General features: G+C 37.0%; 3 protein-coding genes across 3 annotated transcripts; 1 reads left to right on the top strand and 2 right to left on the bottom strand.

The window, feature by feature from the left end:
- Window positions 1–302: 302 nt before the first annotated feature.
- Window positions 303–3,616, top strand: LOC110756018 (cyclic nucleotide-gated ion channel 1-like). Its single transcript, XM_021957389.2, has 7 exons — window positions 303–553; window positions 785–1,262; window positions 1,424–1,633; window positions 1,781–2,064; window positions 2,158–2,269; window positions 2,401–2,649; window positions 2,902–3,616. The coding sequence occupies exons 1-7, from the start codon at window positions 402–404 to the stop codon at window positions 3,421–3,423; spliced, it is 2,007 nt and encodes a 668-aa protein (XP_021813081.2). The 5' UTR covers window positions 303–401; the 3' UTR covers window positions 3,424–3,616.
- Window positions 3,617–6,997: 3,381 nt separating this feature from the next.
- On the bottom strand, window positions 6,998–10,951 carry HSD5 (hydroxysteroid dehydrogenase 5). The gene is made up of 6 exons (XM_021957379.2): window positions 10,591–10,951; window positions 9,567–9,759; window positions 8,303–8,388; window positions 8,066–8,197; window positions 7,667–7,831; window positions 6,998–7,497 (listed from the first exon to the last, which is right to left on the bottom strand). The coding sequence occupies exons 1-6, from the start codon at window positions 10,771–10,773 to the stop codon at window positions 7,195–7,197; spliced, it is 1,062 nt and encodes a 353-aa protein (XP_021813071.2). The 5' UTR covers window positions 10,774–10,951; the 3' UTR covers window positions 6,998–7,194.
- A 3,602-nt stretch (window positions 10,952–14,553) lies between these two features.
- Window positions 14,554–15,244, bottom strand: LOC110756005 (ethylene-responsive transcription factor ERF020-like). The gene has a single exon (XM_021957373.2). The coding sequence runs from the start codon at window positions 15,186–15,188 to the stop codon at window positions 14,688–14,690; it is 501 nt and encodes a 166-aa protein (XP_021813065.1). The 5' UTR covers window positions 15,189–15,244; the 3' UTR covers window positions 14,554–14,687.
- Window positions 15,245–18,270: the final 3,026 nt, after the last annotated feature.

Here is an 18,270-nt window from a genome sequence, read left to right as displayed (position 1 = left end):
AAGGCAATTACAACCATAGGCAACGCAATTTTCTTTTGTTGTTGTTGTTGTTGTTTTTTCTTTTCTTTTTTTTGTTATTTAGGCTAAGCATCAAAACGGCACTAACTTATTGTTACATTTGTTTTTCTGCCTAAGCCTTAGTACTTACACATTTTCTAATTTCCTAATGAAATTTTAATTGATAAAAAACTTGTCATTGCATGTCCTACAATTAATATATATATATATATATTTTTTCTCTTCTATGTGGATGTCTGCATATTTTCTACTACCTCCCTGCTTTCCTCCATGTGTACAATGGCGTCCGGTAATAACGTTCAGACGTCCGCATAAGAGAATAATTGTATATATAAGAAAACAATTATGTAAAATAAATTGTGAACAATGTTTTTGTACCTTGCATGCTTGAATTTAGTTCTATCAAGAGTTCAGAGGCGATATATAAGTATGAAACAGTGAAGAGGATATTGTATCACAAAGAAGCTTCAACTGTGGACATCCCTGAAATAACTTTAGTTATGAAGAGCTCAGAGGAGAAAACCTTTTTCCTGAGGTTATTAGTTTCTCACTCTCTAAGACTATTTGTCTTCTTTTGAATTTATTTTGTATCAAGTATCTGACTTCACCATTTGAAATGCCAAACATCTAATTATTTTCTTGATGGTTGTAAGGAAAATTCTTGTTGTGTCAAGCTTTCATTAAGATATGCAACATGTTTGTGATCACAATGAAAATATATGATCATAATATTGCAAATTTTGAATTTTGGGTATGTCTTCTTCAGGATTTATCCAGAACCTGCTCTGACTTTAGAGGCTGCAAATGGAAAATCTGCCATGAAAGATGGAGAACCTTGTGAAAAATGGCCAAATTTAATGAAGGAAATTCTTGATCCACAAGGGTCGTTCCTTCCAATGTGGAACAAGTTATTTATAATATCATGTGTTTTTGCAGTCTCACTGGATCCTTTGTTCTTTTACATTCCTATCATCCATGAGGATCGCAAGTGCCTTGGATTGGACCAAAATTTGAAGAAAGCTGCTCTTATTTTACGATCAATCACCGACCTATCTTATATAGTGCACATTTTTTTTCAAATTAGAACACTAGTTAAAGAAGTTGACACATCTGGGGCTTCTGAGGCATCCAAAGTAGTTTCTTCAAAAGGAAAGAAACTAGTTAAGGATGGTTTGGTTATAGCTAAGAAGATTTGGCGATCCTACATCCTGATTGACATTTTATCTCTTCTTCCGCTTCCTCAGGTAAGAGAAGCCTTAAATTTTCTGCATGGAGGCTTCAGATTATGACAAGAACAAAGCAATTGTTGACCAAATGTGATAAATTTTAGATTATATACGTACCTTAATTGATTGAACATGTATCACAACTAATCTGTTGGCTTAAATTACTGTCACATGTGCAGGTTGTAATTTTAATTCTCTTTTCCAAAATGAGGGGCTCGGGATCTTTGAATACAAGGAAGTTCTTGAGCTCTCTTGTTTTGTTGCAATATGCGCCCCGGGTTCTTCACATCTACCTATCGTGTAAGAAGCTTAACAAGAATCCTAGCATGGAGACTGGAATATGGGTTAAAGGTTTATTCAATTTCTTTCTCTACATCCTTGCTAGTCATGTAAGTTTCAGTCTTGCTTCCTAAAATTTGCTTTAAAGTAATATTTATTAAGAACCCTAAATCTTTGCAGTTACATTGTTTCCCTCCTTTCCCCACCCACCCCTAATTTTCTGAACTTTCTATAGCTAAAGTTCGGTGGTCAATTAGGTACTCGGAGCCTTTTGGTACTTTTTCTCTATTCAACGAGAAACAGCTTGCTGGCATTACGCTTGTGGAAGAGAAGATGGATGTAAACCTAGTACTTTTTATTGTAATGGCGATACATCTAGAGACGTAACATTTCTGAATAAATTTTGCCCTATAAACCCACCAAATGCAACAACATTTGATTTTGGTATATTTCTTGAGGCCATTCAGTCTGATGTGTTGGGGTCAAAGGATTATCTAGAAAAGTTCTTGAATTGTTTCTGGTGGGGTTTACGGAATCTAAGGTATGCATAAAATTTATCTGAACAGAATTTTCTTAACTGGTTTGTTGGGGCTGTATATATATACATTTTTTTTTTTTTTTTTTTTTTTTGCAGTTCTCTTGGTCAAAATCTCCAGACCAGTACCTATGCATGGGAAAACCTCTTTGCGGTGTCTATTTCTATAATTGGCTTGCTGCTATTCTTATATCTCATTGGAAATTTACAGGTTGGTGTTGGAATAAATCTCTATTGTAAACTTTTTCTTTGGTGTTAAAATTTTTTCTCTATTGGATGATCAGTCTTAGCATTAATAGTGTTGACATGAACTAACGAATTACCTTTCTTGTTGCGGAACAGACCTATATGCAGTTGTCAACTACAAGATCAGAGAAGCTTAGACGGAAGATCAAAATGAAAGATCTCAATATAGAATTATGGTTATCTAAAAATGGCCTCCCGAAGGAAATGAAGACGGTGATCATGGAAAACTTACAACGAAAGCTTGAAGAAAGCAAAGATGTTCATGTGGAGAATATGCTCTCTATTCTTCCTTTGGAACATAAAAACAATATCAAGTACCATCTCTGCTTGGCTATCCTAAAGAAAGTAAGTTATACACTCCTCTATCTATCAGAAAATTCAGTGCCTCTAACTGATAATCTAAACCATGTTACTAGTTTTTTAACATTTTGAACAACGATTGAGACTTCGTTCAACATTGGCAAGAGAAGCATCACTTGACTAAGAGTTAGTTGGTAATCATGTCAATAGATTAAGCAGTCAAAAAGACTTTAATTCGAGTATATATAATAATCATGTTCCTAGTCATTTGATTACTACCTATACATGCATACATAGGTGCCAATGCTTCAAACGGTGGATGAACAAGTGTTGAAAGTAATCTGTGAGAATCTTAAGCCAGTCATGTATACTGAGGACATCCATATTATTCGAGAAGGGGAACCACTTGATAAGATGCTCTTCATCACGCAAGGCATTGTATGGGACTACACATCTAGTAAGAGTAGTGCTCCCTCAAGCACTCGTCTTCTTGGGAAAAATGATTTCTATGGAGAAGAACTTTTAGATTGGGCATCAAAGTTTACCTCCTTTTCCGACTTACCCATCTCGACCAGAATTGTCAAGTCTCGCACAAAAGTTGAAGCATTTGCTCTCATGGCCAACGACTTGAAGACTGTTGTCTCTAAGTTTTGGTGGCATTTCAACAAGGAGATGCGAAACTCTCAAGAGGAGTTATTGGCAGCAACTTCCATTCAAGCAACGTGGCGTCGTCGCCAAGCAAAGAGGGGGTCAGCTGTGAATCCTCCCCCGTTAATCCATGAAGGTGGGAAATCAGAAAATTTTAGTACCCCGTTCTAGTTTAACTTTAGCACCTCACACGTCCAATACTTTTTGTTCTTTGATTCAACAAGAAGTTTGGCCTCATATTGGTATTGTTGTTCTGTGAAAATAATCCCCATATTGACATTGTTGTGTTGTGATATTAATCCCTTTTAGATTTGCGGTAAGAGAAATCAGTTGTGAAGGAAGTTCGTCATTTGTCATTTAGTAAACTATATGGTTTCTAGAGAGCCTCAGTTGATCCAACAAGACTTAACTATTTCATAAATTTCCCTTGAAAGACCGAACTTATGAGACGTTTTACTCATCATATACAGAACAACTACATTAAGAGTGGAATTCAAGATCCCATATATAAAGTTCCACAATCCAAGTAAAGAATTTTGTATCTATATATTTTAAATCAATTGCCAAACACCCACAGATAGGCAACACTGAGGGATGTGCAGGTGTTAGTGATAAACTGCCTACAGTCAAACATTTGTTCAAGAAGGATCATAGTTAATGTTTTATAGTTCTACTTACCTGAAGCCAATTAGCAATTGCTGTCACATTTGGCATAGTTGCACTCATCCCAACAATTTGCAGACCATGAGAAGGGTCAGCGTTACAACTGCTCATATCTGAACTTTCTCTACTACTTGATTCGGAACTGCCTTCACCAGCTGCGTAACGAAGTTTTGTCAACAAAAGTTCCAGAAGATAACCCATACTTGGATCGCCAACCTTTTAATAGTTATAAGAATTAAAGGCACTTAAATAAGTCCACCCAAAAAGCAATTACCAGGCTAGTTATACTAAGCAATTAGCTATTCCTAAGAAAAATTAAAGTTAAAAAAAAAAAAAAGTTAATTACTATTTATTAAGAAATATAATTTATGGAGTTAATTAATATTAATTACTAATTAAAGTAATTAAATAAATATAAAAACTATTTATTGACCTAAAGAAACTAATTCTATATTTAAAAAAAGAAAATGATACACTTTTAAAATATTTTAATATATATAAAGCGTATAGCCGCGCGGCTATACTCTTTAAATATTCGAATTTATTAAAAGCATATAGCCACTCGGCTATTTAAATATTCAAATTTATTAAAAGCGTATAACCGAGCGGCTATACTTTTAAAATATTTTAATATATGTAAAGAGTATAGCCGCCCCGCTATATATTTTAAATTTTCGAATCTATTTAAAAGGTATAGCAGCCCGGCTATACGGTTAAAATATTTTAATATAGATAAAGAGTATAGCCGCCCGGCTATGTAGAGTATAGCCGCTCGGCTGTACATTTTAAATATTCGAATTTATATAAAGGGTATAACCGCGCGGCGATACTCTTGATACATTTAAAGAGTGAAGCCGGGCGGCCATACTCTTAGTATATATATATTTCTTTGTTTATGAAAAGAAATCCTTATTAAGGCAGTGTGTCAAGCCATCCCATCTTATTCTATGAGTGTGTTTCGGCTGCCTGTGGGACTATGTCGTGAGATTGAAGGCATTATCGCCCATTTCTGGTGGGCTAAAAGTGACGGTAAGGGTATTCACTGGAAAAAGTGGAAGTCTCTGTGTCAACATAAATTTGAAGGGGGGCTTGGTTTCAGAGAATTGACAAGTTTTAATCAAGCATTGCTTTGTAAACAAGGATGGCGTTTGTTGGAATTCCCAGGTTCGTTGATTGCGCGTATGCTAAAGGCTCGCTATTTTCCACACTCTGATTTTCTGGAGGCCTCGTTTGGGTCGTTACCGTCGTTTACTTGGCAATCCTTACTGTGGGGACGGGACCTGCTCCGGCTGGGCCTCAGATGGCGTATTGGTGATGGACGCTTGGTTAATATCTACGGGGATCCTTGGGTGCCTAATGACAGAAGCTTCACAGTTCAATCTGTACCCACTCTTCTTACTAACTCCCGAGTTTGTGCCCTTATCACCGCGACTGGTCGGTGGGATGTTGATAAGATTTTTGACAACTTCTCCTTTCCAGAAGCTGAAACAATTCTTTCTATCCCCTTAATGGGTGATACTCTGGACCGGAGAATCTGGCATTTTGCTAAAAATGGGAGATATTCTGTTAAAAGTGCGTACTGGGCAGCTTTGGAGTATAAGCGGTTGGAGGAGCTGTCGGTTGGGAGTCTTGCTGGTCCCTCTTCTCCTTCCTTGAAACTTTGGAAGCATTTATGGAAGCTCAAGGTACCGCAGAAAATCTTTCATTTGTTATGGCGTTTGGCTCACAATCTCCTCCCCTCAAAGGAGGTGCTGTTCCGGCGTCGCGTTACACAGGAGACCTCCTGCTTCCGTTGTGCTGCTGTGAGTGAATCTACGCTGCATGCTTTAGTGGGCTGTGATGTTTGTATGCAGGTGTGGGAGGCGTTTGATTTTCCTAGTGAGTTCCTTCTTCTCAATTTGAATGATGCTGGTTTTTGGGTGGATGCTGCATGGGATCTAATTCCTCCTGTTAAGCAGTCCCTTTTTGCATTTACGGTATGGGTGTTGTGGAATGAAAGGAATGGGGTGCTGTTTGGTTCCCAACCCACCCCTCCCGGAATTTTGGTTCAACGTGTGAAGGACTATGATGAAGAGTTTACACATTCTCTTGTTGTCAATCATAGAAGTTTATCCTCGCCGATTCATGATGTTAAGTGGCATCCGCCTACTGATGGTTTTTTCAAGCTGAATGTGGATGGGGCTGCTGATGTAGCGACGGGAGATAGGGGAGCTGGTGTAATTGTTCGTGACTCTCAAGGAAATCTGGTAGGGGCGCTGGCAATGTGTGCTCCGAGCAGGATCTCTGTTCTTGCTACTAAGTTGTACGCTCTTAAGACTGGTATATCCTTTGCGCTGGATGCGTCTTTGGTGCCTCTTGTGATTGAGTCAGACTCTCTATTGGCGGTTAATATGGTTAATTGTGATGAGGAATGTCTTGCGGCTGAGGGTGGTTTGGTGGACGGAGTGCGTCGCCTTCTTACTAATCATGTGATAGTCTCTGTTTCACATATCTCTCGCCATGGAGTGCGTCGCCTTCTTACTAATCATGTGATAGTCTCTGTTTCACATATCTCTCGCCATGCAAACAAGGCTGCTCATCGCATTGCTCGCTTCAGTCTCCGGGATCAAAGTTTGTCGTGCTGGTTGGATGAGGGCCCTTTGTGGCTCATGGATGCTGTGTATGACGATAGGTCTGAGACCAATATTTCTGGTTAAGTTTTCAGTTGTAAGTTGGCGTGTGTGGCACTCTTTTTCCTCCTCTAGAGTTTTGTCCCATTGGGTTTTCTTTAGGGAGGTTTTAAAGAGGCCACTTCTATCCATGCTGGAAGTCTTTGTATTGACATTTGTTTGATTAATGAAAGTCTATTCCTCAAAAAAAAAAAAGTTGTAATAAAAGAAAATATGTAAAGCATTACAAAGGAATTCTTTTTAAGCAAACATACTTTTGATACAAGAGAACAATTAAGCAAACATATAGCACTCTCTCGTCTACTATCAGAAATGAGAAAACAGAAAACAAACGACTACTCTGTCACATCCTTCAACTGAGCAGGAGAATTATTGAAAAACGAAGAGAACATGCTGAAAGCACTCTATTCATATCAGTCGTAAGATCAGATATGCTCTTTATGGAATTTATTAAGCTGATCGAAAGAGTTTATTACATGAACTACTGAATTCAATAACTTTGTTCCTACTCTCTAAAATCTCCATGACGGCTAAAGAACACAAGTTGAACAAACTGAATATCCAGAGAGAGGCTAACAACATGGCTATCTTCCCTGAAAGGTTATGAATTTCATTCCATTTTAAGCTGCTGGGGGGCGAATGTGCTGGGAAGTTTCCTCGGAGGCGTGCCTTCCAACAAAGGCCTTCCATACCCTTCTGAAATAGGCCTTCCAGTGCCAACAAGGGAAGTCCTCCTTCCGCCATGTGTTGGAAGAATCAGGCGGAACGTCCAATTGAGAACCTTTGGTGCAAACACCCGGTAAAGCAGGAAGATGTCATACCAGCTCGGATACTTAACATACGCATCTCCTCGACAAGCCCCAGCTACAATCAATCTTGCAAAATCCTCCACAGGCCCACCGGTCACATTTACCTACGTCAATACAAATATATCTATCATCATACATGATACCATAGTAAAACTACTGTTTCTTTAATTAGCAGGTCTGCTCCTGGAATTAAAACTAGCTAGTCCAATTTAAGGGTGTGTAATTCATTAGGCCAACATCATGAAATATCAAAGCCATAAACTAACAGCTTACCTCCCTTTCTTCTTTCCATTGCATTTCGGCACCCTCCTCTACCATGAACTTGCCTCTTGTCATTTCACTCCCTATCCATCCGTGAGTTGCAATTGTTATCCCTATCTCATGGTCTACTTCTAATCTGAGTGTCTCATAAAAGTTTACCAGAGCTGCCTTTGCCGCCTAGTGATCATTCAAAGCACAACACAAAAGGACACTAAATTAGTTTCACAGAGCATTTGATGGGTTACTATAGTACGTATGACACGTGCACTTTTTTATTTATTCTAATTTGACAGTGAATACGATGTTTGATATTTGTGACTCAATAATCATATCTCTAGCAATATGTGGAAAATAACTTATTCAACTTTCCCACAATAACATGCAATGCCTGATTTATTAATGCATACTCACTGCATACAAACTCATTCTCGGCAGAGGTAACCAGCTCTCAACTGATGCATTAACAATTATCTTTCCATTGGTTTGACGTAGGTGAGGAAGAGCAACATATGTTGGATAAACATTCCCCCAGAAGTTTATATCCTGAGAGCAATAAAGACAATCAAAACCGCTATAAAATAAACAATTTGTATTAAAATTTTAGCACAAATTTGTGGAGTTCTGTGCATTCAGTTTTGCAATCCTTACCAACAAATGGGGAAAGACAGTGGTGTCTGTAACTTCCTCAAAGTAGAACGTATGTCCTAAACTTACGGTGTTCACCAGATGATCCACTGCAAAATTGGACACAAATTTGAAGGGTTGAAACAGAAAAATGATGATATTTTTTTTAAACGCGATTCTACCTGGATGACTTTTACTTTCAGAACAGACATGCATGAATGCACTAGACCTTTCTGAGAAATTTATAACTTGATTATAAAGATTGAAAGAGACAAAAGTGACTGCCAAGAAGACTGTGAGTGCATTTGTTTCACAAGCTGAACTATGCAATATTATATTTGCAGTTTCCAACAATTCAATCCAATCCTATTCCTATCTAACTTAACCGAGACAACTGATCCTTGAATTAATCATGCTCAGTAGAGTAGTTTATCTTGCTAGTGATGATCAGCTGCTGTATTATATAGTGCAGCAGTTGCAGCAGCCATGGCTGCTAGAAAACCACAACTGCTATTGAAGCAACTGCGTTTACCTTGTGCTTAACACATAAGATTTACCAATAGACGTTGGATAGCCAGAAGTATATCTATACAGTTGCTGTCTTTGGATATACAAATGTGATATACAATCCCTAGTGCACCACAAAATTAATTAAGTGTGAATTACAGGTATCCCATAAGGCTCCATAACTGATTCTATCTTAGTGGAATTCGTGACAGTAACTTCCTTAGTTGTAGGTCCATGTGATACACAAACGTACTGTACTAAATTACAGCTTAAATTTTATGCAGAAAAGCAATACAGAGAGAAATAGACAGAAAAAGAAAGAGGGAGGAAAGGCTCCTCATTGAATTTTGTGTAGATAGTATCATGTACAATTGAGAGACTATTCTAGAAAACTCAAAGATGCAATTCTGTTACAGAAATAGCAGATGGCTAATGTATTGATCTTAGCCGTTAACTTCATTCTCTTTGAGGGCGTATACTAATGAGCTGTTCTGGGTGTGATAAGAAGTTTGTGGGTGAGCTAATGAGATAAATGTGCTGAAATGTTGTGTAATGTTATCGAAACGATGCAGTCATTAGTTTTCATGCTTATGAATCTATACCACCTCTGTGTTTTCAATTCATCATTATTTCCATACTATGGCATTGACACTGTATACTGTACATATCACCCAAGAATATCTATAATAATTTGCTACTGTGATTGCAAGAATAAAACTTTTGGTTGTAAGAAATATGGCTTTTTTCAATTACCAAACTTAGGTCCAAAAAATTTGAGTACCTCGACCATAGAAGTTTATGGTTTCATTAACGAATCGCCTACATTCCTCTTCCTTGACAACATCTGCAGCTACAATCATGACATGCTTTGCACCCATATGCCTTGCATTCTCACTGATCAGGCGCAGTCTGTTCTCTCTTCTTGCTACTAATACAAGCTTTGCCCTCCTCTTTGCATATTCATATGCAATTTGCTGCAATCATAGGCATCATGCACTTAGAAGTTATAACCACTATTATCAAACTACCAAAATCTGTGATCTAGTGCGTAGATTTAAAACTTTGTAATTCTTAAAACAAAACCACATTCATATGATACAAGTAATATTGGGGGAGGGGAGAGGAAATAGAACGTAAAACCTCATGTGTGTGAGTGTAAATATTTTTTACCACTTGAGCTACTATCACAAAACCTAGGATAACTAAATTGGCTAAAGAATGGATTGTATCAACTTTTTACCACAGACCAGGATGGGGCCAGTCTGTAGGACCTTGGCCAATTGAATAACTATTTATAACTCTCTATTTTTTCGTAGAAGAAATAGTCTAAACTACAAGAGGGGGGTTTCTCACACTACAAAGATGTCATGAGGTTCAAACCTGAGAACACTGGTTTGCTTTTTCCACTCGGCTACACCGAGTTGGGGTAACTAATTATAACTTTAATCTAAACAATTCAAGTTTGTTTTTTTTAGACTGAAAAATTCAAGTACTTAATTTTAAAAACTCTCTAAATGAAATGGAACCAAGCTTGGCCAACTTTTTCTAGGACTCACCTAGTGGCCCATTTAACTTTGGGCTAAGAATTAGGTTGGGTTGGCTTTGAAAAATAGTGGCCAACTCTTGTTATATATATTCAACTGCAAAAATTATCAATATACAATGATCCCACTCACAAGCAATAAAATTAGAAAATTAAATATACAAATAAATAACAGTTTGAAAAATGTTAGAAAATTATCCAGATTAATGAAAAAAAAAACACAAAATTAGAAAAGTTGGAGGGCAGAGAGAGAGAGACTTACCTCCCCAATGCCAGAAGAAGCTCCTGTAATTATAACCACTTTATCTTCCATAGGTTCACTGTTGAACGTATTGTAAAGCCACTCACAACCAGAGATGAAGGTCAATGCTGGCCAAGCGAACGCCATCATCACTAAACTTGCCGGTGGCACAACCCAATTCAGCACCGAGTTCAACAAATCCATTGTTTGGTTGGTTCCCCAAAAAAGCCTCAAAAACCACACCCAAACAGCTCTAACCTATTAACTACAACAAATGAATGCAAGAGAAGGGCTTTGCTTTTGTAACTGGTGATGATAATCCAAACTAATATGAAGGAAGAGATAAGATCAAGAGAGAGAGCAGTGCCGCAGTGGCAGATGATGATGATGATGAACACCACAATCGATTAAATGGAATGAGAGGTGTGAGCACACGTGTTGGTGGCAAGCTCTTGGGTTGACGGATGGAAGAAGTTTTGGATTTTCCTGCATGAATTGCTGTACCGCTACAATTGCTGTTTTATGAAATGTACCTCCATTCTGATGACACCTGTATACTTTAGATTTCAATTTCTTATTACTATTTAGGCCCGTTTGGGATTCCTTTTTTTAAGGTGTTTGATAAAAATAAAATATTCCGATTATTTTAAAAGTAGTGGCCTTTTGATAGCAGCTTTTAAAAACAGGCTCTGGGTTACTTTTCAAATCTGCTTTCAAAAGAAGCTAAGATGAATCTTTAATGAATTTTTTTAATTCCCAAAATACCATCATTCATTTTAAAAAATGACACCACCTCTACTTCCACATCCAACTCCACCACTTGCACCACCACATTCACTACCTCCACAACCACCACCACTGCCACCACCACCTCCTCCACCTTATCCACCACCACCACCTCCTCCTCCTCATCCACAACCACCACCTCCTCCTCCTCCAAAACCTCCACATCCACCACCACCTCCACAACCAACTCCACAACCAACACCACCACCACCACCACCACCACCTCCACAACCGCCATCCCCACCACCACCACTACCACTACCACAACAACCAACTCCACATTCATCACCACCACCACCTTCACTCCATCACTACCACTACAACTACCACCACATGATTAGTACATAGCACTTTTAAGATCCTATCTATTTTAGTCATTATTCACAGTTACAACAATTTTATATTAAAATTTACCAAACGGTTTTGACACTACTTTTTGTACTAACAGCACTTTAAAAATATTGTTTACCAAACATAGAGCTGATTTACTTTACAGCTAATTATTTTCAACTTAACCTTAGTTTGGTCAGTTGGAGATGTTGGATATAGAAAACTTTTGTAAAAGGGTTTTCTTTATCGAAATAGTCCTTTAACTTATATTGGAATTTTATTTTGGTCCTCAAATTCATATTAAATTTTATTGTCAATCAATTTTCTCACACCTGTTAAATTATAGAAATTATTAACTGATACAGATATAGCATGTCAACGTATACATCTTTCATTCAAATTAATCTAATACTCATTTGTTTTCTTAAAGTCAAACACTTTTGTTTTTCTTTTTGGAGTAGACTTCATTTTCACAAAATAGAAATTTAAAAAAAAAACTTAAAAGAAAAGGAAAAAGAAGATAAAATAAAGTCATACTATTGCGGATCAAACTATAAAGCTCCAAAATGACCAAAAACTATGAAGCCCCAAAAATTTCAATCAATCTCTAACTCTTTCTGCTGCAAAAGATGCTTCTTGCTTTGGCTTCTTTTTTTTTCCCTCTTTATGTGGATGGCAATAGTCATATCTCAATCTTCTTCCCTCAAACTCAAAGTGACTCATATTGTCCTTTTGACCAAGGTTATATGGTTCACTTTGCCCCATGTCGTCAACTACGTTCTAAATTCCGTCATAATTAATGACGTTGCATGAGTATTTTAGTCCTTTCATTTCAGGTGGCCAATTTCCCACTAATCTGAGATGGTCACTTGGCAAAGTGAAAACCACCTTTATTCAAAGGCCTTTTTTGGGGGGGGGGGGGGAGGGGACTTACACACACGGGTATAATGGGACTTGAACCTAGGACCCACTTGGGAGCATACCAAAGGCCTAGACCAATCCAACTAACACCTAGTGGTAATCAAAGACATTAACTCTCGCGAATTCAATTTATAAAAAAAAGGAGAACTAAAGTGAAATTAGGAATTTCAAATTAGCCATCAAGTGATTCTAATTGAAACACACACGGGTATAATGGGGACTTGAACCTAGGACCCATTTGGGAGCATACCAAAGGCCTAAACTAATCCAACTAACATCTAGTGGTAATCAGAGACATTAACTCTCGCGAATTCAATTAAAAAAAAGGAGAACTAAAGTGAAATTAGGAATTTCAAATTAGCCATCAAGTGATTCTAATTGAAAATGGAGCAAAGCAAGCACAACGAATCCTGGAAGAGAAGAAAGTTGTGTGAATCTTTAGAGATTGAAGATAATGAGCCTAAGACAATCAAGAGATGCTCAACCTATGTACGGTAAGTAGACCCTCTACAATGGAATCTTTTTTAGTCCTGGGCATGTGTGTTTTGTAGCATCAATAAGTACGTTAAAATTCGAGACGGGTCGTTACATGCCATTCGTGTCATGGTACCAGCTGGAACTACTAGCAAAACTAGGTAGTGGGCCACCATGGGCTCTAGCCCATGTAGCCTTTTTAAAAATTACAATATATTACATGTATTTAATGTTATTCATCCCATGAAAGCTTAATAGCCCACCCAAATGTAGTCTTGTAACCCATTGTCCGCTCAATTTTGTAGGCATATAATCATCTTAAATGGTATAAATAGATTCCATTCTTGTGATTCCATATATTAGTATATGTGTGAGAATGTGAATGTGAAAATGTCCTACATTGGAAAGTTAGAGAACCTTGCAAGGGCTTATAAGGAGTTGGGCTACTCCCCTTATTGCCAATTGATTTTGGGGTGGAACCTCAACTTACTTCATGGTATCAGACTAGGTTTGTCCACGTGTGGAAGCCCAATAGTCACACGTGCTACACGTCATCCAATATATGTTGTCCACATGTTAGGCTTTAAAATTAACCACACAAGAGGGCGTATGAGAATATGAAGGTAAAAATGTCCCACATTAGAAAGTTAAAAAACCTTACACGGATTTATAAGGAGTTGGACTACTCCCCTATTATCAATTGATTTTTTTAAAATGAAACCTCAACTTCCTTCAATATACACTTGAGATTTATGAAAGTCTTCCATAATGAGGCTAGATTTTATTGTTTTCATGAATGCCTCAAGGCTGGGTACGCTTATGGTTGCCACACGTATGGGCCTTTAGTTGCTGATCGAAGTGAAAATCCACCTTGTATTGATTATTTAATTTGGTTGGAGAGATTGATTGACGAGGTCAAAAAGCCTCATAATCAGGTCAGCTAGTCCATCTTATTAAGGTTCAGGCTTTTCTTGACTTCGATATTTAAAAGGTTCACCATATTCCATCCTAATTGTCGTTCGTACTATCTGATAATTCATTCTGGTTATGTACTTCTTCTATGCTTCCATTAAGATGCCGTCTATTTTCGATTATTCCTCTCTGATTTTCTCTTTATTTATAATGGCATCCATATGACAATAACATGTAGACATTTAAATAAAAAAATATTATATATATATATATATATTTCTAATCACATATATTCAATCTGCATAATTAAAACCTGACTCTTAAAATTTACTATTTACTATAAGAAATATTCCGACAAAAAAAAAAATAACAAAGTATATCTATTAAATATCTAGCTGAAGTGTTAAAGTTGTTCCAAATCATAATAAAGGCACGTGCCTTTGCCCATGCCATTGGTAAAAACTTCTTTTTTTGGTCAAAGCCTTGAGTTAATTTCAAAACTAGCTTTCCGTGAAATCATCATCACCCCATGTCCTGAGCATAGACTTTATACAAGAGATATTAGAGAGCGGGAAATCGAACTTTGAGCATAGACTTTATACAAGTGAAATTAGAGAGGAGGAAATCAAACTTAAAATCTAAGAGCTTCATGCTAAATTAATCTCTAATACATATGACAAAACCCAAAACCAGACTTAGAGATCATAATCTTCAATGGAGATGCTCAAATCCTCACAGCCATTGCCAAATCCCATATGCCCTCCCCAGTTGGACCTAGAACTCTCTCCCATGTCTTCCCAAACCTCACTCTCAACCCCATGACTTCCATTGTTGCTCTGCCCGCCACCTGCCTGCGGTGACCTGTTAGCCACGAACTGAGCATCAACTGCCATGCCAGCATCCGAAGCTGCCTTCTGTATAGACCTCGGCGACATATCAGCATGAACTGAAGACGGCAACACCAAGGGAAAGTTAAGCCCTTCCAATGTCGACGGCCTACGTAGGCAATAATACGCAATGTCCCGGGCCACCGCAGCCGCCTCCGGGGATGAGAAAGAGCCTAACCAGAGCCGGTCTTGCGTCCCCGGGACTCGGATTTCAGACACCCACTTGCCCCATTTTCTTTGGCGCACCCCCTTGAACTTCCTTTGTCCAGTGCCCGGGCTGCTGCTGCTTTCTTCTGAACTGTAACTCATGATGATCTTAAGCCTGTCTGTTTGCAAAAACGATTTTGAAAACGTGGTGGTGACTGTTTTTTGTGGATGAAGAAAAAAGCAGTGGGAAGAAGTGTTTAAATAGGTTGAACAGAGAGAAAGTCAGACGTACAGGTGAAGGTCAAAATTTTCAATGGTCAAAGTAAGACGTGGTTTCACCATCCAAAATTATAGATTGGGCGGTGTGGTTTCCAAGTGGGGAGGAAAAAATCTTAAGCAAGTTGAGTGCAAGGCAAACGTAGCATTTAATAAATACCTAAAAGAAAATTATAACAAAAATGTATTAATAATAACCGTTTTTCGAATATTTTGCAATAATATACATATTATTTGCGTATTTTATATGTATTTTGCACATTCTATTTGAAAAAAAAAAAACTGTAAATAAAAAAAATTGAATAAATTATTTTAAATTTTTATATAATAGCCTAATTATTCCCCGTATATTTTTAGAATATTTTAGGAATAATATATGTTTCAACTCAAAACAACATGTCCAAGTTGAGGAAGTTGGGAAATCTCACACACTGAACATCCAAAGATTCTTCTCAAGTCTCTATCTTATTGTCTACAGAAAAACACGTGTTTACGGAATTTGAAGTCCCACCAAAGAGGCAATACAGAAAACCCAAGTTTGAAGTCGAGAGTGGAAAGCCACGTCAGAAAACATCAAGGGGGTATAAGAAATTTGGAAGGCAGAGAAAAACCCACGTCATGGGGATTTTAGAAATGGAGAGTTTGATTTGGAGGTTGACAGTTGGGCGCGTAAGCTAGGGGGTTGTTTTTTTTAAGTGCTTACCTAAGCAATGACGTCATCGACATTTTACCACGTCGGTGCTCTAGATGAAACGTAGTCGAAGACAAGAAAATTAGCTGTGCCCGAAGAACGGGTCATCAAGAAGGAGGCTGACACAGCAAAAGACCAATACCACACAAATTCAATCATGTGCTTACTTATTATTTTTTATTATTATAAATAATTAGGGTTTTTAAGCACAATATTCTCTTATTTTATATCCGAGTTTCATTTTTATTTATTTTTATCATCCTTCAACTCTTGCACACATTCCAATTTTGTTATTCCATAAAATTCCATATGAAGAAAAAAAACCTTGAATCTTTTAAGAACATCAAATCTACTCTTTTATGAAAATTTTTATTTACTAAAATCAGATCAAAGGGCCACTATGCTGGTGATGATGACTACAAATGGATCTCTCTTGCGCTTGGATCCAACCTGTCAAAATTTTCTGGCTGTTCGAATCTTGCATTGATTGAAATACTAGGCACTTATTAGAAAGAAGAAGACAAATACAGTTTTGAACTTTTGACTAAGGACCCATGGAAGGGGAGTTGAATTTGGCTTTTGGGGATGTATATATAAGAGTTTAGTTGGTTGACTAAATCAATGCATGCAGTGTACATTGGCGTGGAAAAATGGATGTCACCCAAAAAAAAGTAGAATCTTGTTTTAGTTTTGTGAAACACAACGTTAGAACTTCAAATTTTGCTTGATTTCTTGTCTCAATGTTTCTCCTTTCACATTAGGTTTGGCCATTGTAATCTCTTGACCCATTTTTCCTTGCCACTAGTAGTACTATACTTTTGGACGAGTCTTGTTGGGATTTCTATTTCAGATACGATGTTTCAAATGTCATGTATACTTTCGGTATTAACAGAGATGGGTATTTGTGCCCCGCAAATAGAGTTTGAATTGGACTTTTCACGCCCAATATATTAAAGGAAAGGAGTGTCGTGCAGTATATTGCGGACATAAATACCGATGTCCATATTGACCTTTCTTTTAGCAGTGTCTTAGAAATAAATTAAAAATTAAAGATTGTGCGCATGACAATATTTATCCTTAAACTAATTGTTTTAAGCTGTCGCCCACTTAATGAGAATTGCAAGGAATAAAGATGAACTGCTTGTAAATTAGGGCAGGTATGAGAATTTGATGCGAAACCAAGAAAAGCTTAATATATATATGCTAGTTCAGGTCAACCAATTGTTCAATCAATGCATGCCACGCTGAGATTAGGGCTCATCAATCCTTTGTGACTTCTAAACAATGAGGAAAACTACGAAAGCATAAATTATTTTATCATTTATCTTTGTTTTTTCTTTTTAAAAACTTGAAAAAGTGATAGTCATAGAGGGTGCCATTAATATAAATAGTAAAGTCGGGGTCTTAGCATGCCTCAACTTTTTAGTCAAAGAAAAATTCACGTTTGTGAAGAGGTGATTCTTTGCAGACATGCTGTCCAAGTAGTAATTTAAATTAATTAAATTAAATTAAATTAAAATATCGTTTATATAAATAAAAAAAAAAGAATTGACTCTTTTTTACGCAAGCATAGCAGAATTTTGACTTTAAATCCTTTCAAATTTTGACATTAAATAAGAAAAATCCTAACTAAACTTTACTGTTATATGAGGCGACCACTTCATAACATCATGTTGTGCATCATCCTTGCATAACAGCATATGCCAGTCGTAATATCCTCATACTTATATGGTGGTCCTGCACACAGCGGTCATGTCATTTATAAATAAATAAATAAGTAAACAAATAAGTTTACAACACCACATAAAATATTTTTTTAAACAATAGTCTAAATTATAAAAGGTGTTGGGTTTTTCACATACACACTATACCAAGGTGTCATGGAGTTCGAATCTAAGACCATTAGTTTGCAAGTCAATGTTTTTTTCACTAGGCTACACCTCGTTGGCAACATGATATAATTTTTTATTATTAAAGATTAATAACATCATTGTAATTACTATTTTGCCCTTGGAATGGACGTTCGGTCTTACTTTACCTCCTGAAACTGACATTTTCTCACATAACCCCATGAATCTCTAAAAATTCATGAAAATTTCTCACTTTACCATTTCCGTCCACAAAATCGTTAAGTGTGTTGACGTGGCATGAGTATTTTAATAATTTTAGATATTAAAAACTTTAAAATCTAAATTTAATATATAAAATAAATAAATTTTTAATATTTTGAAATTTTTTATGGTTAACAAACCCTTCTTCCCTTACTTCCCGTCCCAT

Source organism: Prunus avium, chromosome 1 (assembly GCF_965620075.1).
Source record: "Prunus avium chromosome 1, drPruAviu1.hap1.1, whole genome shotgun sequence".
NCBI lineage: Eukaryota > Viridiplantae > Streptophyta > Magnoliopsida > Rosales > Rosaceae > Prunus > Prunus avium.
This window is presented reverse-complemented; position numbering and strand designations above follow the sequence as displayed.

Bases quoted from the DNA above. Each gene is read 5' to 3' on its own strand.
- LOC110756018 (XM_021957389.2), top strand. From the start codon at position 402: ATGCTTGAATTTAGTTCTATCAAGAGTTCAGAGGCGATATATAAGTAT. The intron at 1,263-1,423 runs GTAAGAGAAGCC...TCACATGTGCAG, and splicing joins CTCTTCTTCCGCTTCCTCAG to GTTGTAATTTTAATTCTCTT. The intron at 2,650-2,901 runs GTAAGTTATACA...ATGCATACATAG, and splicing joins GCTTGGCTATCCTAAAGAAA to GTGCCAATGCTTCAAACGGT.
- HSD5 (XM_021957379.2), bottom strand. From the start codon at position 10,773: ATGGATTTGTTGAACTCGGTGCTGAATTGGGTTGTGCCACCGGCAAGT. The intron at 9,760-10,590 runs GTAAGTCTCTCT...CTATGATTGCAG, and splicing joins CTTCTTCTGGCATTGGGGAG to CAAATTGCATATGAATATGC. The intron at 7,498-7,666 runs GTAAGCTGTTAG...GTATTGACGTAG, and splicing joins AATGGAAAGAAGAAAGGGAG to GTAAATGTGACCGGTGGGCC.
- LOC110756005 (XM_021957373.2), bottom strand. From the start codon at position 15,188: ATGAGTTACAGTTCAGAAGAAAGCAGCAGCAGCCCGGGCACTGGACAA.